Source organism: Gossypium hirsutum, chromosome D08 (genome assembly GCF_007990345.1).
Source record: "Gossypium hirsutum isolate 1008001.06 chromosome D08, Gossypium_hirsutum_v2.1, whole genome shotgun sequence".
Taxonomy (NCBI): domain Eukaryota; kingdom Viridiplantae; phylum Streptophyta; class Magnoliopsida; order Malvales; family Malvaceae; genus Gossypium; species Gossypium hirsutum.
The window spans coordinates 68,089,803-68,114,552 of NC_053444.1; the positions used below are offsets into that span (position 1 = coordinate 68,089,803).

The 24,750-nt window shown below is 30.8% G+C and overlaps 4 protein-coding genes across 6 annotated transcripts; 3 read left to right on the forward strand and 1 right to left on the reverse strand.

Annotated features, from left to right (window-relative positions):
- Positions 1-129: 129 nt before the first annotated feature.
- Positions 130-1,580, reverse strand: LOC121203596 (uncharacterized). Its single transcript, XM_041098991.1, has 3 exons — positions 1,380-1,580; positions 752-997; positions 130-484 (listed from the first exon to the last, which is right to left on the reverse strand). The coding sequence occupies exons 1-3, from the start codon at positions 1,449-1,451 to the stop codon at positions 365-367; spliced, it is 438 nt and encodes a 145-aa protein (XP_040954925.1). The 5' UTR covers positions 1,452-1,580; the 3' UTR covers positions 130-364.
- A 122-nt stretch (positions 1,581-1,702) lies between these two features.
- Positions 1,703-2,327, forward strand: LOC121219992 (zinc finger protein SHOOT GRAVITROPISM 5). The gene has a single exon (XM_041098990.1). It carries the CDS (start codon positions 1,703-1,705, stop codon positions 2,180-2,182), a length of 480 nt encoding a protein of 159 aa, XP_040954924.1. The 3' UTR covers positions 2,183-2,327.
- An 8,448-nt stretch (positions 2,328-10,775) lies between these two features.
- LOC121219993 (calmodulin-like protein 7) lies at positions 10,776-12,616 on the forward strand. The gene has a single exon (XM_041098992.1). The coding sequence runs from the start codon at positions 11,027-11,029 to the stop codon at positions 11,708-11,710; it is 684 nt and encodes a 227-aa protein (XP_040954926.1). The 5' UTR covers positions 10,776-11,026; the 3' UTR covers positions 11,711-12,616.
- Positions 12,617-14,656: 2,040 nt separating this feature from the next.
- LOC121219994 (TBC1 domain family member 15) lies at positions 14,657-22,915 on the forward strand. 3 transcript variants are annotated; one of them, XM_041098993.1, is made up of 16 exons: positions 14,657-14,871; positions 15,015-15,188; positions 15,377-15,428; positions 15,522-15,629; positions 16,837-16,921; positions 17,107-17,161; positions 17,486-17,869; positions 18,431-18,511; positions 19,704-19,763; positions 20,054-20,152; positions 20,245-20,355; positions 20,761-20,832; positions 20,936-21,052; positions 21,628-21,777; positions 22,118-22,218; positions 22,416-22,915. In XM_041098993.1, the coding sequence occupies exons 1-16, from the start codon at positions 14,809-14,811 to the stop codon at positions 22,738-22,740; spliced, it is 2,037 nt and encodes a 678-aa protein (XP_040954927.1). In that variant the 5' UTR covers positions 14,657-14,808; the 3' UTR covers positions 22,741-22,915. The 3 variants fall into 3 exon arrangements, with proteins under 3 accessions (XP_040954927.1, XP_040954929.1, XP_040954928.1); XM_041098995.1 differs by lacking the exon at positions 20,245-20,355; XM_041098994.1 differs by lacking the exon at positions 18,431-18,511.
- The last annotated feature ends 1,835 nt before the right edge of the window (positions 22,916-24,750 follow it).

Consider the following 24,750-nt stretch of genomic DNA (forward strand, 5'->3'; position numbering starts at 1 on the left):
TTAACGTAGCCAGTAAGTCTTGTTATCACAGAGAACAACATGGAATCTGTGAAATGAGGGAAACAAAAACGAGATGATCACCAAACAACTTACAGCTGCAAGTTGGCAGCCAAAATGAAGCCATTGAGAGACACTAGAAATATCCTACTAAATTTATTTAATAGTTATAATGGTATGATTACAAGCCATTCGTGTTTGATTTGAATTAATTTCTAGATTTGTAAACATCTACTTAAGTAAATTACCATTACAAATTTCCTATATGCAATGTGTCTCGACAATGATTATCTCTCCTCTCCTCTCCTCTCCTCTCCTCTCAGGAAAGCAAAAGAATGCTCTTTTTGCATCGAACATCAAACCTGCCCTAAACATTATATAAAATTAACAGAAATTTGAGACATACTTGGCACTGGTGCTGGTTTTTTGCCACTACATCCTTCCGAACTTTCAAAACACTTTCTTTATTCAAGGGCTGCGATCCAACCTGCTCAAGTAAGTGAAATTAGCAATTAACAGGTTTGTAGATATTGAATTTGAAGGATAAAAAACAAAGTGAAACAGCTGAAGCTGATTCTTCGTCGAGTTCATAGAAAGCTGATTCTTAGTGAGCTCAATGCCATGAAAAGAGTATTTAAGGCCACAAATACAACGAGTGACACAAAGAAAAGATTTTTTTTACTAGGATACATACCGGTTAAACTGAACATTCAAATACCAGACTTTGAACGACCAAATACCGAAGAATCATTACCTGCTTTTCCCTCCTCTTTAATATCTTTAAATGGCACTTTTTTATGTAGTGCATCAAATGGTACCGCGAATGCCTATAGCACAATTGGTCCTTGACTTGTGGGTTATCGTTCAACCAATCCAAAATATCTTTCGATTTGACCACTTCATCGGTATCCAAAGATTCTAACCATGAATAGACCGGTATCCACTGATCGGTGCGCTGAAACCGAGCCGGTGGAAGATCATGCTGACTTGGTTCTCTTTCCTACCAAATGAGACAAAGAGAAAAACATACGAGGATAAGCACAAAGAAGCCAAAATTTCAGTCTCAACATAACGTAAACAGTCCATAATAAACAAAAACACAGAAAATTTACGAACAGAGTTGAAGAAAACAAGCCACTTCTTTTAACTTACAATTGATTCTTTCCCCATGTTGTGAACTCTCTACTTGATAAAATTACATTACAAGAATTCCAAAAACAAAATCCAGAATAATTTCTTTATTCATTAATTTCTGGAAACGTTTCTTTCTCCATTTTTTAATCAGTGGCTAGGAATATTCAAGCAATTAATACAGAGACCAGGATATTTAAATTAAATATTTTTACTAAAAAAACCCACTGCAATAAATGCAGGAAAAAAACCTGGGTCTGGGAGGGAAATCTCAGGTAATTTTGGATTGAGAGGAGTCTTTCAATGAGCTCAGATCGTGGCATCGATTGGAGATCGGCTGGTAATGAGCCGAAGTTGGAATCGATCCAGACTTCGACTTGGCTCTCCGTCACGGCTTTTGCTTCTGGAAAAGCACCTACCCAGGCTCGAGCCAGGGTCTCCCATTCTTGGGCTTGCTGTTGAACTTCTCGGAGCTGATTTTTAGGGCTCCGATGGACGGTCGAGGTTCGCCGTCTAGGGTTTGCTCCGTTGAGTTCGACATCTACTTACAACTCTACTTAAAAGCTCCTTATCTATGGAAGAGCAAGATGAAAAAGAGCAGCAATTACTCCCCACTTCTCTCACCATTGCTTCACCATCCCCTACGTTATCTCATTCTTCATCGCTAACATACCGATCGACGACGGTGATGAGCGATCAATTCGTAGGGCCGTCATCATCACTTGACTTGCAGCTATCAATCAGTCTAAGGCCAGTCCATCAACATCCATCAAACCGTAACGATTTCGATCGCATTGAGTCATTGAAAAAACGGACGGCGGAGCAAATACGGCTGGCGGCCATCAAGAAGGCTTACGCGGAGCGAGTTCGGGAGCTCACAAAGAGGGAAATGGAGATGGCTCGGTCCGATTTCGCGAGAGCTAAACATGTTTGGAAAAGAGCAAGGGAAGATGTTGAAAAAGCTGAGAAAATGAAGGAAAGAGCAACGTTGCAGATAGATTCTACGTGCATGGAGGTCACCTGCCAATCTTGTAGGCAAAGGTTCAAGCCTTAATACTATGTTACTTTTGAATATGTGTATGTACGTTGAATGTATCCGAGTTTTTTTCACACTCAAATCTATTTTTTAACTCATTTGGATGATTTTGTTTAGGGATGAGAAATATTTTCCGAGGAAATAATGATTCGGTTTTTATTAAGTTTTGGTATTTTAAGTAATTCAAGATTGAAATAATGGCATTTTTGAAGCAAGATTTTAGAGGGAGTGGGAGCCACACATGCTTGTAATTGCTGTCAAAATCTCGAATCTGATGTATAAGAGGATATTATCTTTAATCGAATTCATGATAAAATAAAATAAAAAATTAATCAATTGCGTCATGTTCTGACACTTGGACTTGAATACCTTAACGAGTGAAATTTAGAAACTTGATTTTGATAGGAAAAAAATAAAGGCAAAAGAATGAGGCGTAAGTAATTTGAAGAAGACAGGAAATACCAGTTAGATTCAACTTGTTTTAACTATGTATATATATATATCAGAAACCAAACCACCCCACTGCACATGTCTGGGATCCAACACAAAAAACCAGACATTTTATTGATAGGATTGAATGAGCATCTGTCAGAGGAACTAAATAGTGAATTAGTGTCAAATGTCAATGGAATTTAGTTTCATTTGCGCCCTGTTAAACATCTACTCTTATTTGTTACTTATCTTAAATCCGAGCAACAGCAGTTGAAATATAGATTCATTGCTTTGTATTTGTTTATTTTAAAAATTAATTAAATGTTGATATGTTATCCACGTGTATATCACGTTAACAAAATTAACAAACGTTAAATTTTTCATTTATTTTGAAGTGATACGATAAAAATAACAAATTCAAAAACTAAAAAAACCGTAAATTTAGTGGAGGGCTAACATTTTTAAAAAGAAATTAGAGTTCCAAAAATTCATTATGACAAAATAAAATAAAATTGCAATCCGACTCTACCTGTATGGACAAGTTTAGTTACATGGTACTCTCTAACGCTGAAAATTAAGATGTCATATGCCTTTGTTGAAGCCCTAATTTCCAGCATTAACGATGCAGGGAATGTTTTTGTTCTTTTGCCGCAGAACAAAATAAGGATATTACTATATATGAACAGTCTCGGAAGAGTAAAACGTCGTAAACATATTATCACATGTATAATATCATGTTAATCTTGTTAATTGCACACAATATTTACAGAAAAGACATGTTATTTTAGTTAATGAACTTAACAACTATTGTTTGAGTCAGGATTAAATTTTCAAATTTCGAAAATATTGACTAAAAATGATCAAATTGAAAAATAAAGAAATTCAAACCAAAACTTACAGGACCGATAGCATAATTTGACCTAGCGAAATTAATTGCCATCATTCGAGTACGGATTGAAATTTTAAAATTCGAAAAATAAAAAAAAATTAAAGTTGACCAAATTCAAAAAAATACACGGACTAATAGCATAATTTGACCATATTTTTATATTATACAAATAACTTTTAGCTATGTTGAGGACCAAAGGTGTTTATGAACCAAATCAAGACCCGATTCCAAAATATTTTTCAAATTCTATTTCGATGGCTTAAAAAATTTATTTTACTATTTAAAAAATAATAAAATATTATAAATATAATTTTTATAATTAAATTGTAATTTAAAAATATCTTTTATTCTTTTAAGACCCGAACGTTGTACAGACCTACCGAGAACATATCCCAAAAACATGCTGCCTTGTCCAGGCAATGGTGGGGGATGTTTCAAAATCAGATCTGAATTTTAGTATTTTTTCCTAAGGTAGTAGAAACTAGAAACAATGGACAAGTTGATCTTACCACAAGACAAACATATAGATATTTGTAACTATCTATTACAGCTATATAAATAGATTTATATTACTCAAAAAAAATTTCATTTTTAGTGAAATATTTGGGCTCATTATTTAGAGATAAAATCTTTTAAGGATATTTTAAATATATAAAAAAATTAATATATTTATATTAAATACATATTTATATCTAACATTTGCGTCTAAATTCAAGTAAATATATAAAAAATTAATATATAAAAAAATTTAGTCCCTGTATGTTAGATTAAATAGCTAATTAGTCTTTTTTGTTAAAAAATTCATCTATTTGTATTGTTAAAAATTGGTGTGACTGACAGAATGATCAGGCAGTGCCAAGTAGTGTGCCACGTGCATATCATATTGATATATAAAAACTAATTTTTAACTATAAAAATAAATAAAATCTTAATAATATAATTAATTTACTCTTTAATCTAATATAATTTTTTTAATAATGATTAATTTATTCCTTAATTTAATTTAACGATTAATAACAGAAACAAAAATGTGTTAATGGAGAACCTGGCTGCCACCTATATTGATTGGGTCAAAAAGAGAAGAAGTGTTTTGTATTTATATAATATTAAATTATTATAGTTCTTTTTGGCATTTAGGAATGGAAAGATGTGATTGGTTTGTGTTTTGTGAATCATGGTATGCTTAAGACCACTGTAATCTGCTGCAACATTTTGTCTTATTGCCTGTATTATTTGTAACAGAATCAACCCCTTTACCTCACAGAGTGACTCTATTGAAATTCATTGGGGGTTTTAACAGATGAATTATGCACAATTACGTATGGTTGGACTTGAACTTAACCGTTATAGTTGAGAATACTACTATTTGAGTTAATAGGCAAACCATGCGCAAATTCTTCTTAAATTATTCTGGATTTAAGTCTCACACCATGTGAGGCATGTTTGATGTGTTTTGTATTGAAATTATTTTAGTTATAATTAATCTAACATATATTATTAGGTTAAACTCATATAATTTTACATATTTTTAAAATTTTTTTTTATAATTAATATTTTAATAATTTAATTATCATATTTTATATTTCATTTATGTAGATCATGCATGTCAAAAATTTGAGTTAATTAAAAATATATAATTATATATTTAAAAAAAAAAATTTAATCGTTGAATATATATTAATAAAAACAACTTTTTGAATTGATACGATAGAGAAATAGAATCAATTCGAAAATATATGCAAAGTAATATTAATAATAGAAATATTATGAAAGTGTGGAAAATTACTTAATTTTTGCACTAACATATTCCTCCCCTATATTATTTATGTTTTTATCTTCAAACCCCTGCAATTTTAGAATTTTATCTCTGCCCCTTAACAAAGTTTCTGAATTCGTCTCTGCCCGTAATTTTGGATGATAAAATGATGATGATGATGATAAAAGCTTACCATAAATGAGAAATGGAGACTCTTTAGTGTTGGTCTTCAATGGAGGCATGTTAAAGACGAAAAACAAGTCCTGAGACGTTGCCATCTTCTCCCACAGCTTTCTTGAGCTCCCATGGTGTCCTCTATCTAAACCTTTGGTAGCTTCATACATACATGCAAACAAGTACACAAAGAAAGTTCAAGAAAGCTGTGGAAAAGCATGGCCAGAACTTTTAAATTTATCAGAGAATTAAGCTTTTTTTATGGGATCCTACCCTAAAAATATACAAGGAAGAAGAAGAAGAAGAAGATGGGCATTCACTGTGTTTTCATGGAATAATATATAATCGTTTTATCAAACTTTATTTACGAGAGAGAGGAGAGGAAGGTATGGAAGATACGGCATGGTTTATAATTTAAGATGGTGCAAGTTGTCAATATCGTATATAATTGTTTAAGTTCAAACTGGTTTAAAATACGGATATTAAATTTTGTCTAAACACGATTATATTTGTATATGATAATGTGTGATTGAAGTTCAATTTATTGACTAACTTGCAACATTACTACTATATGACAAATTAAACCATTCTCTTTTTCCTTGAAAGCTTAGATGTTAATTGATAAAAATATAGTTTATTTATACAATTTTACATTACAAATCAACTCCGCAATGAACAAGAAAAGTATTCTCACTCTCGTGAACATTAAACCGGAGCAAGTCAACTTATATATTTGTGAGCGTGTGTGTGGGTGAAGTGACTTTGTTTAAATTACAATTAATGTGAATATCTAATCCCACAAAAAATTACATCTATTTCCATTGTTATAAATTTGTCTCTGTATATTAGTATGAGGCATACTTAGCATACCACGTGTAATTGTCTGATTATTTTGTCAATAACGTCGATTCTTATCAATAAAAATGGTAAAACTTTTAACAAAATAACCAATTTACTCTTTATTTAATGTATACCTCACGATATGGTACAACAGATAAGTGGATAAGTTCAAGAATAATATATGAAATCAGTGGTCACCTAGCTGTTGAAGAATGTAACCATGGATGAGTGTTTGTTTTTGTTTTGTAATTCAGAAGAGGATAGTACGGGCGCAAGTGGCTTGCTATGTAGGGGAGGGTTATAAGCCTATTATTAATAGGTACAACACCAACATTATCTGATCCTTTATCATCATTCCCTCACCCTCACCTATCATTGTATTCTTTCATACTTTTCTTATTGGGTCTTTAAATTATAGGTTAAATTTTAAATTGGTCTACAAATTTCAAAACGATATGATTGAATCCTTCAAGTTTTACTGATATATCGATTAAGTCTTTCACTCAGTTAAGCATCAATTTATGTATTACATGTTATCTAGGATACGAGATGGAGCATAACTAAAATATGATGATCAAATTTTAAACACTGAGATAGTTATAATATTGAACCAGTAGTTCAAAGTAATTAATAATAAATAAAAAAACCATAATCTGGTTTTGTCAAATAAATCGTCAATTTTTTATCCCGATTTTTTTATTTTTGATCGACTCACAAGGTGTGCTTTATATTGGATTATATACTGCTAGTTGAATCAATAAGGTTTTTGACATCAATAGTTTTGATTTATGTCAAAATTTTATATTCATTGTTGTGAATATATTGGATTAGTAAAGAAAAATATATACTAAAATTTTATAGATTTTTTCATTTAATATAATAAACATGACATCTAAAAATATATTAATTAGCAAAGAAATAATTTCCATGGTTATAATTATTTTTATAAATATATATTAAAATTTTATAAAAATCGAACCTTTGCTTTCTTTTTCTTTTTTTTTTGAGTAATCTCATTTTTTAATAATCTTATTATAAGTTTTGATCATATCTGTTATTTTAGACACAATGTCTAAAATTACTCATAACTTCTCCTCAACTTTTAAATAGGAGGATAATGCGCTCCTGCGCGATTGAATTTACGTCCTCCTACGTTAGCAATAGCTAAGGCTCAATCGGCAAATTAAACCTTTTTTAATTCGCGAATTAAAGATTTTAGTATTAAAATGAAAGTGATATGCTACTAGTTTTAGCTTAAACTAATACATACCTACCAATAAGTTATTATTGATACATATCAACTACATTACATCAAATATAAACTCAAAATAAAACATTACTCAATTAAGTATAACTATTAATTATTTAAGAGATTAAGTTTGGGGTTTGACTTTTTTAAGAAATAAACTTTTTCAATGACTAAATTTTGGGTCAAAAGTCAATGTACAAAAAAATGTGGCTCAAAAGTCAAATCTCTCAACATCAACTAAGTCAATGCAACTAATCATTAAATTTGTTTTTCTATTTTTTATGAAAATCTCATGAAATATAAATAATAATTCTGAATTTAAATAATATAATTTATTAATTTTTATTAAGGATAAATATTAAAATTATACATTAATTTTGATACAATTTATAATGTTATTTATTAATTTTAATTTGATTCATTTATATACATAAAATTTTAATTATTTATTCAATTTTAACATCTTACTAACTCCATTATATCATGTAAATTATTGATATGATATTTTATTAATTTAGAAAAATAAATTAAATTATTTTAAATTATTTCTACCTAGATTAAAAGAATAATCAAATTAGATAAAAAAATTAAACATTAATCTCATTATACGTTCTTATCATATTTGTTCTTTTTTATTCAATACTTAAAACTACTCAAAGTCCCTCTCAACCCTTAAATAGGAGGATAATGCGCTTCAGTACACTCGAACTCACGTCTTCCTATACTGGCAACAATGCCAATACCAATCGAGTTAAATAATTAAAAATAAATAAACAAACATATTTAAATTATTTCAACCTAAATTAAAAGAATAATCAAATTAGATAAATTTAAAAAACCTCAATACGATAAAATATAAAAACAAGACAAGGTATTTGAATTCTCCGAACTACTCTACCTTTGATATAATGTCTAAAATTACTTATAGTCCCTCCCCAACCCTTTAATATGAGGATAATACGCTTCAGCGCATTTAAACCTATGTTCTCCTACACTGACAATAATACTAATGCCAATCAAGTTAAAATTCAGACAATCTTTTCCAATATTTAAGCTCTTTAAAACATATCTACATTTGTGATTATATATAAAAAATTGTTGAAGTTTCTTTCCTTGAGCTGAAAGGAAAAAGTAAAGGATAAAGCACAACTAGTCATAGAGCTATTGGACCACCAAACCAACATTAGGCATATTATGATACAAATATAATCATTAGTGTTTTACTATATGCTTCAACAACAACAAAGATGGGACCAATTACTTTAGTAACTTCCAAAATAGTAGTACCATTATACGACTCAAAAGAAATTACTAAATTTAGAAATCAAAATTCATGTATTTTAAATGAGTATAATTTTATTTGTTTATTTTTATAAAGTCGTTAATTAGTATGAATAGTTAATGCGGTTAATTATTTCCGTTAAAATGTTAATTTTATTTTTCTTAAAAATATCCATTCTATCTTACTATAAATGATTTTATTTTTCATGTTGAATGGATGATTTTAAGAAAATTCACATTGACATTTTATCAAGAATAATTAATTGTTAGCCACACGGACTAACTAAGGGTGGGTTTGGATGAGCAATTAGGTACGGTGCGCTGCGTTTAGTTTACTTTTTGTCTCACGCTACAGTATCGCTACAGTGTCTAATATCACCGCCACCGCTGTTTTTACACTAACCGTAGGTAAACACACCGCCCATCCAAACTCACCCTAATTCTATTATAAAAATAGAGAGATCAAATTATGTCATATGACAACAACATATGGTAGGATTTAGGTGCAAAGTTAGAAATTTTATTTAGGAGTTAAGATAATATTATAATTTATTTTTGAGAAAGCTAAAAATTTGTATTATAAATACTTAATTAAATTATAACTTTTTGATCTAATCAAAGATTAAAAATGATTAAATTGAATCTTTTAATTTTGAGGAAGGACTATAAAACAATTTTTCCATTGAGCCAAGAGGAGGCGAAGGCTGAGGCTCATGCCCCCTTTGGCTATGCCCAACCAGTCTCCAATAACTGGTTTTAAAAATAAAATAAAATACAATCCAAATTATAATTACAAATAATACACATTCGAATATTTATCAACAAAATTAATCATTGCAAAGTATAAATAGGTGACATCAAAATTGAACCAGACCAATTAATAATCGGGTGAAACAATTTATGAATTTTTAATATTTATTCATATTGATGAGTTTTTAATTGATTATTCAATTATTATTGAACCGACGGTGTAACCGACAAAAATTAAAAATTGACAATCCAATCAATTTGATTATTAATCTGAACAAAACCTACATAAAATAGAACTAAGCTAAAATTAAAATTAAAATGAAATTGAGGATCTTATTTACAAATCTACGAATGTGAGACTCGAATATAATAAATCCTTTTCCTGATTAAATCGCTCACAAGAAAAATCTATAACTATATCAAAAGGGAATGCATAGGACACTGTAGATACGAAGCCTTAGATTTTAAACACATGGATTTTATATTTGGTTTAAATGTTTCAATTTGGTATTTGAGTTTGGTTTTGATGTTTGATTTGGTACTTGATTTTTCTTTGTCCCAACTAAGCACCTATGTTTTTTTACTAGAGCACATTGTTTAATTCAGGTACCAAATTGAGCATTAAAGTTAAACTTAAATACCAATTTGGAACAAAAAACTATATAACAAATTCAACACTAAAACCAAATATAAGTTAGCAAATGGTATATTAACAGTTAAAATATTTTAGATTTATTATCACGAATATATAACTTTTTATACATTAATAATTTATATTTTTTTGACATATTTTTTTCATTCATAATGTGTTTATTTTATTATTGATCAAATGTTGTGTTTATGTCGTGCATTAATTTTTGGAATAAAGTTTCAGTTAGTCTCTTAATTTAATAAAAAATTTTTAATTTGGTCATTGAATTTGAATTTCACTGCCATGTTATAACTTGATTTTTTTTAAAAATTATATATATATTTAAAATTTTCAGGCGTTAACATCATATAATCTTAAAATATCATGTCATTACATCTTAACAAAATTTAATTTCATAAATAAAAATGGAGAATAGCTGTAAAATTTTGGAAGTAATATGAAAAAAAGGGTTCAGGGACCAGATTAAAAAGTAGTCAATTGAATGTGTTCAATTTAGTAAAATTAGAAAGAAAAATGGAAAATAAAACTAACATCGACAAGTGTTGATTAGTTAAATTAATCAATCGCCAAGTGAATGGATTTTATTTTAATTTTTTCTTAATCAACTTTTAAAAAAAAGTTATAATTATAACATTTCACACGGTTTTTGGGATCTGAAAGGGTCACCAAACACCGCGTCTTCTCAAAAAATTCCCTTTCCTTTACAAACAAATCCACACAATTAATGAAAAAATTCATTGTTCTTCATGTTCCTCAAAAACCCAGATTATAACTTTTTTTGAATCTTCTTGTTGTTCATCTTGTCTTTTTGTTTCTGTTTCATTCATCATTTTGAAGCTATGGTGACAACTTTGCTATTATTAGCTATTCTTTTCATACTGGGTTTCATTCATATTTACTTTTCTTTTTTGCCCAATAAATTTTATTATTGGATCCAATCTTTAATCCGCAATACTTGTCCTTCATCATCATCATCTTCAGCTGTGAATTACAAAACGGCCCAGAAAATATCAGTAACGGAACGGGGAGATCCAAATAACTTGGAGTTAAAAAGGGTATTTTCCACCTTCGACAAAAACGGGGACGGATTCATAACCAAGCAAGAATTGCGCGAATCGTTAAAGAACATACGGATGTTCATGACGGAATCGGAGGTGGAAGAAATGGTGGTGAAACTCGATGCTAACGGTGATGGGTTGATTGATTTCGATGAGTTTTGTATCTTGTGTAAAGCCATCGACGACGACGACGACGGCGGCGGCGGCGAGGAATTTAAAAGATTGGGGGAAGAAGGTGAAATATTGAAGGAAGCTTTCGATGTGTTTGATAGGGATAAAGACGGGTTAATTACCGTCGAGGAATTGGGATCGGTGCTTTGTTCATTGGGATTAAAAGAAGGTGATAAGATCGAAGATTGTAAAGCGATGATACGGAAAGTTGATATCGACGGCGATGGGATGGTGAATTTCGATGAATTCAAGACGATGATGAAAAATGGTGGCCGATTAGTCTCAGCCTTTTGATTTAAAATCAAATTATAAGGTATAATTTCATTTTTAGTCCTTCTACTATGCCAAAATTCAAGATCTGATTCTCTTTTCGATCCTTTTAGGTAAAAATTTTCTTTATTAATTTCGATATGAATTAAATTGTTGTTCTAAAAAATATCAAAACATGAAAGTGAGCAATTAAGGACAATTAATAACAATGATAATATTTTCTTGTTAATTTTGCATTGGTATAATAATAAATTTAACTCTCACAATTTACACATTCTATTAATTGATAATGATTTAACAAATTTACCTTCCAGTACTTGTGTAAATGTTGAGGTTAAATTTATTATGTTTTTTTAAAATAAATGCCAAATTAACAAAATATGTAAACTTAGAGGATTAAAATTGTTATTATACAAATCAAAATTATGTATGAAAGACAGAACACCGTGATCAATTGCCCTTAATTGCTCATTTTCAAAATTAATAGTAATTAAAATGCTTCGAATTTTTATATGATCAATTTGTTCAATTTCAAAATTAAAAGAGACCGAAGTGATTTTTTACCATATTCAAATTGATAACCAGTTTTTGGATTCAAATTAAAACTGTTTTAAATAAAATTTCATGTTATTGCTTTAACAAAAGGAGTTATCAATTTGTGTTCAACTAAAGTAGAAGATGATATCCTTGAATTGTAGCATAGTAGAGGGAGTAAAATTATAATTAAACCTTTTTTTTTATCTATATGTTGAATTGGTTATCATTTTTTTAATACAGTATTGATATTTGTAACAAAGCAATTGAAAGGTTTTTTTTAGGTGTGCCTGTATTTTTGGAGTGTTTCTCTCCATGTAAATTGGAATTTTATATTTGTAAAGGCCACCAAACATATATATGTGAAGCTTGAAGTTGGTGTTTTCTTGGTCTAAATTGTGAATTTTTGGTCATGTTAGTCTTATTCAATCCACTTTTCATGTTAAAAGGTCAAATTCAGCACATATCATGAAGGTGAACTTCGCGGGCGAAGCTAGAAAAATGATTTAAAAGGGATAAATTTAAGTTATAAATTATATTGATTAATATTTTTATAAAATTTTAATTAATTAAATTGAAATTTTATAATTTTATAATTTTAATTACAAATATTCTAGGGGGAGGGAGGTGGGAGGCTAGGGCCCTGACTGCCCCCCTTCTGGCATCCCTGGTGAGCTCGTCTCAAGCATGGAGTTATCAATAAAAATCTATTTGCTGAGCTATGCAAGAAACACATGCAAAAATTTTACTAAATAGTTTACCATTATTGTTTACTTTTAAACAGAAATTATAAGTTTCTATTTTTACTTTTAGCTAAAATTTAAATTTAAATTTAAACAGAAATCAATATTCATGTAAATTTAAATTTTATTCAATTATATATATATATTAAAATTTAATTTTATCTAATTATTCACATTTAAAAGTTAAGGAATACACCCACTTATTTTCATATTACCTTAAAATGATTATTTATTTATGTAATTATGTAAACATAAAATAATCATCTAACTATAAGTAAATTTCCTTTTTGGTTGTTTAACTATTCAAATTTTTTGGTCACTAGCAATCAAATGATTAACGAAAAAAATACCTAGCAGCTTTTAAAATGAGCATAATAACAACTTTAACCCTAAATATTTATACATGATGTTAATTTAGTCTTGATTTAAAAAAATTAACCCTCAATATTTACACATTGTGTAGTTTAGTCTTTTTGTACTTTTTTTTGTCACATTGAAGGTTAATTTTAAAAGAATGAAAAAAGATTAAAAATATTATTATTCGATTTTTGAGTGTTTACATTTTTTAGATATTTTTTTATGAGATTCAGCTGATAAATTTGTTTTTCTAAAAGTAAAAGGGTAAAAAAAGAAGAAGCAAAACTCTAAAAAGATCAAATTACATGATGCGTAAATATTGAAGGTCAATTTTTTTAGAACCAATACTAAATTGACACAATATATAAATGTTGAGGGTTAGAATTGTTATTAAACAAATTTAAGAAACCGTCACATCATCTTTCCGTTAGCCATTTAATGACAAATGACCAAAATGATAAAATTAAATAGTTGTGTGACCATTTTGTATTGTTTTATAATTGAGTGACAAAAAAGAAACTTATCAACAATTAAGTGACTGCTAATGTAGTTTACCTGAAATCAAATTTTATTAATTGTTGAACTAAAATTCAAATATAACTTTAAGATGCAACCTAATTATTAGATAAAAATAAAAAAAAGTACAAAGAAAAGCTATAATTAAAGTTTGGCACCTAATTAAATTATTGCCTAAATTATGCGGTTTCTCGTTGACAATCAAATTTAAAATAAAAAAAATTGATAGAACTATACAATAAAAAATGTGGGAAATGATAAGAATATTTTTTTAAAAATATTACATTATCTTATAAATACTTTAGGTTAATATTTATTATTTTTGTAAAAAAATAATTTTTGGTCGTTTATTAATTGAGTTGATGTCCAAATGTAAATCCAATCAGATAATTAAATTAATATAGATAAATTATAATATAAATAACAATGTCTAATTAAGTGATAAAGCAACATATAGTCTCCAAATTTAGAAATATTTCGTAACTTGGTTTTTTAATGTGATGGTTTGAAATTGTGCCATGTAATCGTTTAAAATTTTAAAAAGAATTTATTATTTATATGAAATGTAAAAGATATAAAAATTATTTATTTTATTTTAAAATTTTAGTAATTTACATGCGATGACGTGACACAATCTCATAGTACCATATTATATACTTTAATGTCATCCAAATTTAGGGACCAAATTGAAAAATGCTGCCAAATATCTAGTCTAATATAGACAAAAAAAAGTTTAAGAGACCAAAGTGAAAAAAATGACAAGTTGAGCGACTAAATGTTGATTTATCCTCTAACTAATTTCCGTTTTGGACACTGTAACTATAATACTATATCGTTTACGCGGGTTTCTTCGGTTCCCTCTTTCCGATATTTTTCTTCTCCTCGAAGCTAAATATAAATATATAAAATCATCTCCATCTCTTTAAAAAAATCAATACAAAAAGCAAAAAAATAAAAAATAAAATAAAAAAAATGCAAGAAGCAGAGCTTCATGACTTATCAGACGACGCAGATTACGCCGCCTCTCAACAAGAAGTAAGCAAAAAAGAAAAATATTTTTTTTCGATCACAGTCAACGTAAATTCTTTTTCCATTTTTGGCGCGATTTTATCTCATAATTGTTTAATTTATCGATTTAAAAAAAATTAATTGCGGCTTTTTTGGCCTTGTTTGAGTAGGGATCGGCAAGTATGATGCGGTGCTACAGTAGTAAATTAAGCACGTCGAGTGAAACGGAAGGAGCTGAAATTGTTTATTTGAAGGATAATGTTGCGATTCATCCTACTCAGTATGCCTCTGAACGGATTAGTGGAAGATTGAAGTTAATTAAGCAAGGATCTACTCTTTTCATGGTGATTTGTTCGTTATTTAAGCTCTGTTTTGTGTTTTAAGTTTATGTATGTGGACGGTTTTTTTAATTAGTAATCTCATTAAGCTAATTATTTGCACCATTTCATGTAGCAAAATAGGATGGAAGCTATTGTGTTTGTATATTTTATTATTGCTGAAGATATATGTTTGTTGTTGTATTTGAATGTAGACATGGATTCATTACAAAGGGCAGAGTATGAATGCGAAGCTGTCCGAGAAAGGTTTTTTTCAGCTATGGCCTTGTGATTTGAATAGCGATTTTGTATTGATTATATGTTTGTTGTAGCTGTTGTTTGCTTGATTCTGTTATGCAGATAGAAATCTTTATACCATTAGGGCAGTGCCGTTTGCTGATGTGAGGTCTATTCGAAGACACACTCCGGCTCTTGGGTGGCAGTACATCATTGTTGTCCTTTCATCTGGTAGGAATCGTAAGCTCTATACTGTTTTTTCATGGCTTGTGGTATACCAGGTTGAGCAGATGACTTTTGATGTTGCATGTTCTACTTCTACATATGACATTCAGTTGATTTTCATGTGAAGTTTCATGGCCCTATGGAGCAAATGTATTATAAACATGAACTAATTCATTTGTTGTGGAGAAATGTTCTACCAAAATCTCTTAGGGTTATGCAATGAAAATTTGTTAACCTTTCGAGATGATCAATTATTTGAAAGCCATATATCATACAGTTCCCACCTAAGCACTATACAGAATTTCATGAACTATAATAAAGTTTGCGTGATTTGTGTTGTGAGCAGTGCAATCTTAAAGGGAGATAATAGATTCTACTCCACAATTATGGTGCCTGTGGTTCTCAAAACTTGTGAATTACACCTGAGTAGAGAAGCTGATAATCTTTTAAGTGTACTTATTTTGGTGAGATTTTTAAATGGCAGTGTGCAACGTATTTTGAGATGTGGTTCTTCCCCCCCCCCCTCTCTTCCTTGTTTGATTTCCCTCCTAGAGTTGGGTGCCTGATGTGAATAATGGAAAAAAATGGAAGGTTAAATCATTGCACAACTTTATAACTCAACTAAATCAACCTGGAATCATGCATATATGATAAAACCTGTTATAACTTGAAACTTTGAAGCATTTGATAATTGATATTCAGTAACTTAAAGAGATGAAGCCTTGGGAAAACTGGCATCATCTAGATTTCTTTAAAATGGTTTTATGTGTGAAAATTACTGCTTTATTGCATATCGACTGCTAATTTCTTTCCCTGGACATTTCAAAATTTTAGTTGTACAGTAATGAGTGCTTCTTTATCATACTGGTTGCATGGCTACTTTTACCTGGTAGTTGAAAAGATTAGCAGGGCTAGGAAATTTTGAGTTTTGACTGTGTCATCTTTTTGTTACTTCCTGCATCTCATTTGTTCATGTACATGTTCATTGAATGTCCTGAATAACCACTTACGAACTGACTAGGCATTAAATTACTACTTTATGTTTTATTTGTTCTACTTGCAAGTCTTGGCAGTTCCTTTTGATGATTATATAAGGTTCAATCTCATGGATTTATTAAGTTCTTTATTTAAAATTTATATCTCTACATTTTGTTTCATTTCTACTTTGTGGCTATTCTTGTCTTTACACTTGTGGAAAGAAATTGTTTTTCAGGACTTGCACTTCCTCCCCTTTACTTCTATAATGGAGGAGTTCGTGAGTTCCTTACTACAATAAAACAGCATGTTTTTCTTGTGAGGTTGGTTTTGCTCATTTTAAGTTCCATTTAATAGTATTTTGTGTGATCAATGGTTTTGAGTTCATTTTCTATTTTGAGTTCATTTTCTAAAGTTTTTTGTGTTATATCTGTCTTTAACCCTTGATTTATTACAAAAAAATATAGTTAGATTTTTTTGAGGCCCCTAATTTTCATCTTTTTTTCAGGTCAGTTGAAGACACAAATGTATTTCTTCTGAATGACTTTCAAAATCCTCTGCAGGTGTGTATAATGCTAATGTACCTGTTTGGTTTGTTTCTTTCGTTAATTCTTCAGCAGCAAAGTTTCCCCATAGCATTTGCTTAACATGAGATATAAGCAATACTTTAATTGCTAAATATCTTACTTTTGTAGAGGTTAAATTTTTTAAAAGCAAGTCTAAGTCTAATTTTGGCAACTAACTTTGTTCTGATCTGCTGTTAATCTTCAGTTGGGGAAACTAGATTTGTTGAAAAAAATGTCCCATTTTATTTTACTTGGTTTTATTGATCACATGTGGTCAGATAGATGGTCTTTTATTCTGAGTCTTCTAATTGATTGTGACAGCGAACTTTGTCCTCATTGGAGCTTCCCAGGGCAGTTTCCATTCCAAGCATGCCATCAACACCTGTTTTAGCTAGGGAGTCTACTTCACATGAAAATCAAGAGAGGACTGATGTGGGCGTCAGTGATGTAAGTGCTAGTATTCCTCAGTATAATGGAAGGCGGAGGCAAAAGTTCCATGACCCTGCTCGAGACATTTCAATCCAAGTTTTGGAGAAATTTTCTTTTGTAACAAAATTTGCCCGAGAAACAACTTCGCAGCTATTCCGGGAGAGTCACAGCAATGGATTTCGTCCTCTTGAGAGGAGAAAATCTAACCAGTCTGATGTTTATAGTCACAAGCCTTCTGATGATGCTGAGGGAGTTGCTGTTCAAAGCCCTGTTGAGGTATATGTTTGTTCCCTTTGTCAATTAATTGCACTGTTATTTTTTTTCCACTGGAAGTGTTTCTGTCTGTTACAGATTTGTAAAGGTTTGTGTTTTTGCATTAGGATTGAACTCTAGATACTCTTAAGCTCACTTTTAGTGCAAATACCTGTTCCCTGAAGGTGTAATAATGCAAGTGCACATCTTTCTATGGAATCTGTTCTTGGTCATGGACCAACTGGAACCTGGTATAGTCATCACCGTTTTTAAGGTGTCCTGGCTGAGCATGGCAAGTCCGGAAAAAGCCTATATTAATGTAGGATGGATCTTATTTCAAAGTTCTAACTGCTTGGTATTATGCTATTGATTAGTTTTCTGGATATGGCGGAGAAATTTAACTCTTTTATTGCAATAATAATAAGGTACCTTGAGTGGTCCATTTGATAATGAAAACAAAGAATGAGATGAGTCTGGTATTAAGTATTGTTGTTAGTTAAGAATGCTGCTTGCATTATTTTATCTGGAAGGTTTTCAACTTCTATACCCGGCAACCTGATGCTAACCTCTATCCTTGTTGAACAGAAAGTACCATATAGGGAACACAATCGTGATGGTGACGCTGCCACCAATGTGGGGACTTTTGAGCTAATCAGTTATAAGGAGGTATATAAAGGAGCATTAGTTCTATTATAGTTCTGGAGTTGTTTCCTTTTCTTTCTACATTCTACCCTTTCAGCCGTGATAATGACTTGAATGTAGATATTTAATGACATTTTCCTTCATAAGCCTTTTAGAACTGCAGATACGTGTGAATGAAATTACTGCTAAAACCTGCTTCAGGTTTCAATAGATCTTTGGGAATATGATTGCTGAATGAGAGTGTGCATAAATCACTACTCAGTGTTTGATGCATGAAGTTGAAAATAGTTAGAGGGGCCAGAAATAAGGGGGAGATTGGTTTGCGAAGCATTAGAAAATGATGAATAAGTTGCAAATATAGCTTTTGGTTCTCCGTTTAGCCTGGAGCAATTTTTTGTTGCTACTCTCCCACTAACTGAGAAAATTGGTTTCTGTCTGGATCTAGCAGCAGATTGATAAACCATATGTAGTATATAGTCCATGCTTATTAGTCGTTAACATTGAGAATATGAGTGGTGCTGGTGATGAGCTTTCCTCATTTTGCATAGATGTGATCAGATTTTGAGAAGTTGCTGCGAAGTAATCTGTAATCATAATTTGACCTGGATCTGCAATTGTGATAATGTGATCGCACTTCTTCCTTGTTTTGAGTTCTTCTCTTTTCCTGTTGGATTCAGCAATAGAGAAGTTGTGGCAAAGTAGTTGTAAATTAGGAGACAGAATCTGGGATGGCTTTACTTTTGATTTTTTGGTTCTATGTTGAACAAATCTGCAACGTAGCTATTTTGATTGTATTTATATTTATTGGGTCTTTTTCTTAATCTATTGTGAATAAAGCTGGGCATTCTTAGAAGTATTACAAGGCTGCAAAGAAAATTCAGAACATTAATTTATTTACATCCATGAATTAATTAAGAAGTGGTTGTCCTTTATCAAATTAGACTCCGGAAAATAAATTTTATTTTGCTACTCTATCTGTTTGTATGCAACCCTTCTGTAAGCAGTTCTAATTGATGGTACAAAAATGTGCATTATAGTGCTACTTTGTGTGATAAAATTGATTTCAGTCTTGTGGTAAACATGCAATTGTACTGTATTTATAATGATGATAGCAAAAGAGGGCCAATATTTAATGTGGTTGAATATTAAATTCCATATTCAGGAATAGATTTTGCATCTTAAACTAATATAATTTTTTGTCTCCATTTTCTGGCAGTTTGACAAACTCTCACTAGTATGGGGAAAACCCCGACAACCACCATTGGGGTTGGAAGAGGTAAGGAACCGGATGTGAACTTTGTTACGTGGCGTTCTATGTAATTTGCTTATTCATTTTCACCCCTTTTTTCTGGTTACGTCCTTGTTTCTGTGGGTTATGCCTCCACCTGTCTCTTGCTATATGAAACAAAATGGATTAGTGAAGAAATTTCTTAATTTCTACATTAAACCTTCCTGAAGCCTTATCGTTGAAGTTGCTTCATGTTTCAAATGCTTTCTTCCAAGGAGTACGAATTCTTTATGTGATTTGTATTATATTGCCCTTCTAAAGTCTAATTATTTTTTCAGTGGGCCACATTCTTAGATTCAGAAGGTCGAGTGGTGGATTCAAAAGCTTTAAGAAAAAGAATATTTTATGGAGGAATTGAACACAAACTACGGAAAGAGGTTTGTATTTGTAGCAGGCAATAATTCTGAGTGGATAAATTCTTTTGATTAAAAATGCATCTTAATATTAAAGACTTAGTTGTGATTTTTAGGTCTGGGCAATATTATTGGGATACCATACATATGAATCAACATATGCTGAGAGAAAACATCAAAGGTCTATCAAAAAGATAGAATATGAGACTATAAAAAGCCAGTGGCAGGTTTGCAGTATTCTATGTCTATTTGTTATGCAGCATTCTTTCCTTCCCTGCATTAAATTTGAGTTCACATCGAATTTAGTTTCAGCTTTCTTTACTCTTTAGTGCATGCAGCTGAATCTTTTGAGGTGCAAAACAAAATGTTTGTTTTCAACCTAGGATATATTTTGGGATTTGTTGACATAAGTTATATGGCTTATTGGGTGCTCTAAGCAAACCAATCACTCTTGTTATATGCAAGTGATAGTTATAAGTTATATCAGATAGTGGGTGCTAGAACATGAAATACTGAAGTGGGAGATAAAAATCTGCACCCAACTCTTTTTGGCAATTATTTTATCTCAATTAGTATTGGCCTTACTATGTTACTATAAGAAACTTAGTACTTTGTGGTGAATATTTTGGCAGAGCATCTCTCCTGCACAGGCGAAAAGGTTTACAAAGTTCAGAGAGAGAAAAGGCCTCATAGAGAAGGATGTGGTATGAATGGAACCATTGAATGTTTGATTTTGTAGTTTCATATGTTTATTTTATTCTTGAAAAGTTTAATACTGTGATTCTGAGTGTTTTTGTTGTCTTTAAGGTAAGGACAGACAAGTCACTATCTTTCTATGATGGGGATGACAATCCAAACGTGAATCTTCTACGTGATATTCTGTTGACCTATTCATTCTACAACTTCGATCTTGGTTACTGTCAGGTAATTACTTGTTACAAGCTTTATGTTGGTTGTTTTATTTGATTCAGTGAACAAACTCGAGGTGTATTTTAAATACAGCAACAATGATGTTTTAAATTGGCAATGCAAAGTACCAAAAAAGAAAAAAATTGGCTATGCATGTTCTTGGCCAAAAAACAATTGATATGCATGGGAATATGTAAAAATGCAGAATTAATCTGATTGAAATGCCGATGTGCTTAGTAAATTACATTGTGTGGTAATACTTCTTGTCTATTTCATACATTCCCTCTATGAGCTGCCAGTATGCAGAAGACATGGAGGTGTTAAATTATGACATAAGAATCTCCTAAGCAAAGCAGGCCATATGAGTAATATATAAGTGGTGATTATCATAAAAATTTGATGTTTTTCTTACGTGCAGGGCATTGAATTTTATTGTAGACTAGTGGTTCAGCACGTGAACATTTAGGCTTATAGCATGTTTACATTTTCAATGCATGAATCAGTTTCTCCAAAGTTTATATCCATTGTAGCACTTATCATCTATATGAGTTTGGTTTTGTGCTTCATCTCTTTTTCTATCCTTCTTGCAGGGTATGAGCGATCTTCTATCCCCGATTTTATTTGTAATGGAGGATGAGTCGGAATCATTTTGGTGTTTTGTGGCACTGATGGAATGCCTTGGTCCCAATTTCAACCGTGACCAAAGTGGCTTGCACTCTCAGCTCTTTGCCTTATCTAAGGTCTCAAACTTTAAACTCTTACATCACGATACACTTTTTGTGGGAAGTCACGATACACTGCCTCTATTCGGTTCATTTCATACGGTCCCTCTCTTTTATTTGGAGTGGTGTTTTTATCTCAAAATGGATCTAGTCCCAGTTTCTTGAACTTTAAACTCTGGATTTGAAGTTTGTGTTGTATTTTCTTAGGGGACTTTACTTCATGATATCAACAAAAAGAAGTTTTAAGTGTATGATGACTTCTAACAAGTGGTTTATAAACATCTAATCCAAGTAACTGAATAACTCGTGAACAGAGTTTTCGTTTCCGATTTTGAGCTATAGTCTACTTTTTTTGCAGCTGGTGGAGTTGTTAGACAACCCATTGCATAACTATTTCAAGCAGAATGATTGCTTGAATTATTTCTTTTGTTTCCGCTGGATGCTAATACAGTTTAAAAGGTCAGACTCTATAGCCGATATTCATTTCGGATATATTTTCCTTCAATCATATAATGCACATATGTTGAGAAGTAGAATAGTTTGTTGTATAACTCTTACAATGCCCTCCGACGTGAAAATGGGAAGTGTCGTTTACTATGAGATGCAAGGATAAATTAACTTTTTAACATGTGATGCGGTCTCAATTTGTTTATCAGGGAACTTGAATACGAGAAAACGATGCGATTGTGGGAAGTGTTGTGGACACATTATTTATCGGAGCACATCCATCTGTACGTGAGTGTAGCTATCTTGAAGCGTTATCGTGGCAAGATAATCGGAGAGCAAATGGATTTCGACACCCTCTTAAGGTTCATAAATGAACTGAGTGGTCGGATTGACCTAGATGCAACACTCAGGGATGCTGAGGCTTTATGTATATGTGCCGGCGAGAAAGGAGCTGATTGCATACCCCCCGGAACTCCACCTTCATTGCCTGTTGACAATGGTTTACTCTATTCTCAGCAAGATGAAGTGTTGTAAATTAATACATATATGTACACACATACATACACACATACATATAGCTAAATTTAAATTCACGGCTCTTGTAAGTTGGCCATTTTCCTTAAAATAAATCTTATAAATATATATGTACTAACTGATAAGGGATTATTTCATACGGTGAAGAAAAAAAGTACTAAACCGAGTTTATGGATGGGCTGATTTCATTGTTGTTACTTACTGGATCGGTGGTCGGGAACCAATCAGGTCATTAATTTTTTATTTGATCGGTTTTTTGGTTTAAATCAAATAAATCATTAAAAATTTAATTAAATATTAAAAAATATAAAATTTACTGTAGTTGGTTTAATTGGATTTTTTATTCAGTTCAATTGATTTGATAATTAATTGTTTTTTTTTCTGTCTTTTTGGATTGATATTTTGATTAATTTTTGATATAATTGGTTCGATTAGTAGATTAAATCCAGTTTAGATAATATTGATATTATGGAAGTTTTAACCATTTGCACGACTTGTTTGAGTAATAAAGAATAGGATTGGTGAAATGTTCTCGAATTTAATTGTTTTAATGTTATTCAATAGTTAATCATCTCTTACATCTGAATCTTGAAATATTTTTTTAGAGAAAATAAAACTACGGACAGATGCGGATGGTAACAAGAGATCTCAAAATATTTGAAAATTCTTTTTAGACTTTTAAAATTAAAAATTTTAATTAGTCTCTTAGGTTAGTAGTTAAAGATTTTAAAATTTAAATTTAAAGAATATTATAAACTGAGTGGAAATTCTTTTAGAAATATAATTAGGTTCTTAAATTAGAAATTATTAAAATATATTGAATTTAACAAATTCATGTTTTTATCTTTTTCTAACATATATTGTTTTGAATCTTAACTAATTTTCCTATAGATGGATGATGGATCCTATTTTTACTATTTACATAATAAATGAAATTTAAATCCAAATTTTGTAATCCATGTTCCCAAATGAAACATTATATTTTGAAACTTTTCATTAAACCTAGCAAAATTTTCAAAAAAAATTAATTAGATCCCTCCACACCTTTTATCAAACATTCTCATTTTTAATTAGACACAAATCTAAACGCTAAAATTCATCACTAGCTATATAGATTGAGGGTAGATTTGAATGCACGATTGGGTGTGGTGCGGTGCGTTTAACTTACTTTTTATTTCACACTATAGTATCGTTACAGTATCTAATCTCACCGCCACCGCTGTTTTTACACTAACCGCAGATAAACGCACTGTTCATCCAATTTCACCCTGAGTTGCTAGAAATACGGGGCTGGAATGCTATTGGAAGGATTGAATGGTTTCCGGAAAGGGAGCTACAAAATATACTGTCCATGTAAACACCAGGCCGCTATGTAGTGGAAACTGTTACTGATTTGAAAAAAAATAAAGAACGCGGCGGAAAGGACGTTAAGGAATCCGTGATTCCTCCCCGCCAACATGACAGCATAAAAGTAAATCTCATATTTGCACACCCACACTTCGTATTGTGTGCACTAAGCTTTTGTTTTTTTATCCCCACAGCACAATCCCATGTCCCATGAATTTGATTTTATCATGTAATTTCCGCGATTTGATGTCAAAATACGAGTATAAGGTCAACATCCTTGATATGTACTAAATGCTGAAAATCTAACATTATATGGTACGAATAATATAGGTTGGATGAATAATTTCAATTCAATTAATAATTAAATTTATATTTAATACAGGTACCGATAATCTATAAATTTATATACAATCAAAATATAATTGATCAGATTGTCGCTCGTTATGATGTATATGTGTCAACATTAATTTGCTTCTAGTGTGTTGTAAAAATGAAAATTTATTTTTATTTTTTGAAACTTATATAATTCATTAATGCATTATGTTGAAGATATGTGACCTAAATTCTTGTTAAATAAAAATACAAGCGGCAAGATAGGGGGATCTATGAGTGCGAAGGCCGAGGGCCGGGGAATAAGGTGTTTTAACCTTATTACATTACTTC

Excerpts from the sequence above, each read along its gene's own strand:
- LOC121203596 (XM_041098991.1), bottom strand. The coding sequence starts at position 1,451 with ATGCCACGATCTGAGCTCATTGAAAGACTCCTCTCAATCCAAAATTAC. Across the intron at positions 998-1,379 it reads GATTTCCCTCCCAGACCCAG|GAAAGAGAACCAAGTCAGCA; the intron begins GTTTTTTTCCTG and ends CTCATTTGGTAG. Across the intron at positions 485-751 it reads TAAAGAGGAGGGAAAAGCAG|GTTGGATCGCAGCCCTTGAA; the intron begins GTAATGATTCTT and ends TTACTTGAGCAG.
- LOC121219992 (XM_041098990.1), top strand. The coding sequence starts at position 1,703 with ATGGAAGAGCAAGATGAAAAAGAGCAGCAATTACTCCCCACTTCTCTC.
- LOC121219993 (XM_041098992.1), top strand. The coding sequence starts at position 11,027 with ATGGTGACAACTTTGCTATTATTAGCTATTCTTTTCATACTGGGTTTC.
- LOC121219994 (XM_041098993.1), top strand. The coding sequence starts at position 14,809 with ATGCAAGAAGCAGAGCTTCATGACTTATCAGACGACGCAGATTACGCC. Across the intron at positions 14,872-15,014 it reads ACGCCGCCTCTCAACAAGAA|GGATCGGCAAGTATGATGCG; the intron begins GTAAGCAAAAAA and ends TTGTTTGAGTAG. Across the intron at positions 15,429-15,521 it reads TGCGAAGCTGTCCGAGAAAG|ATAGAAATCTTTATACCATT; the intron begins GTTTTTTTCAGC and ends TCTGTTATGCAG.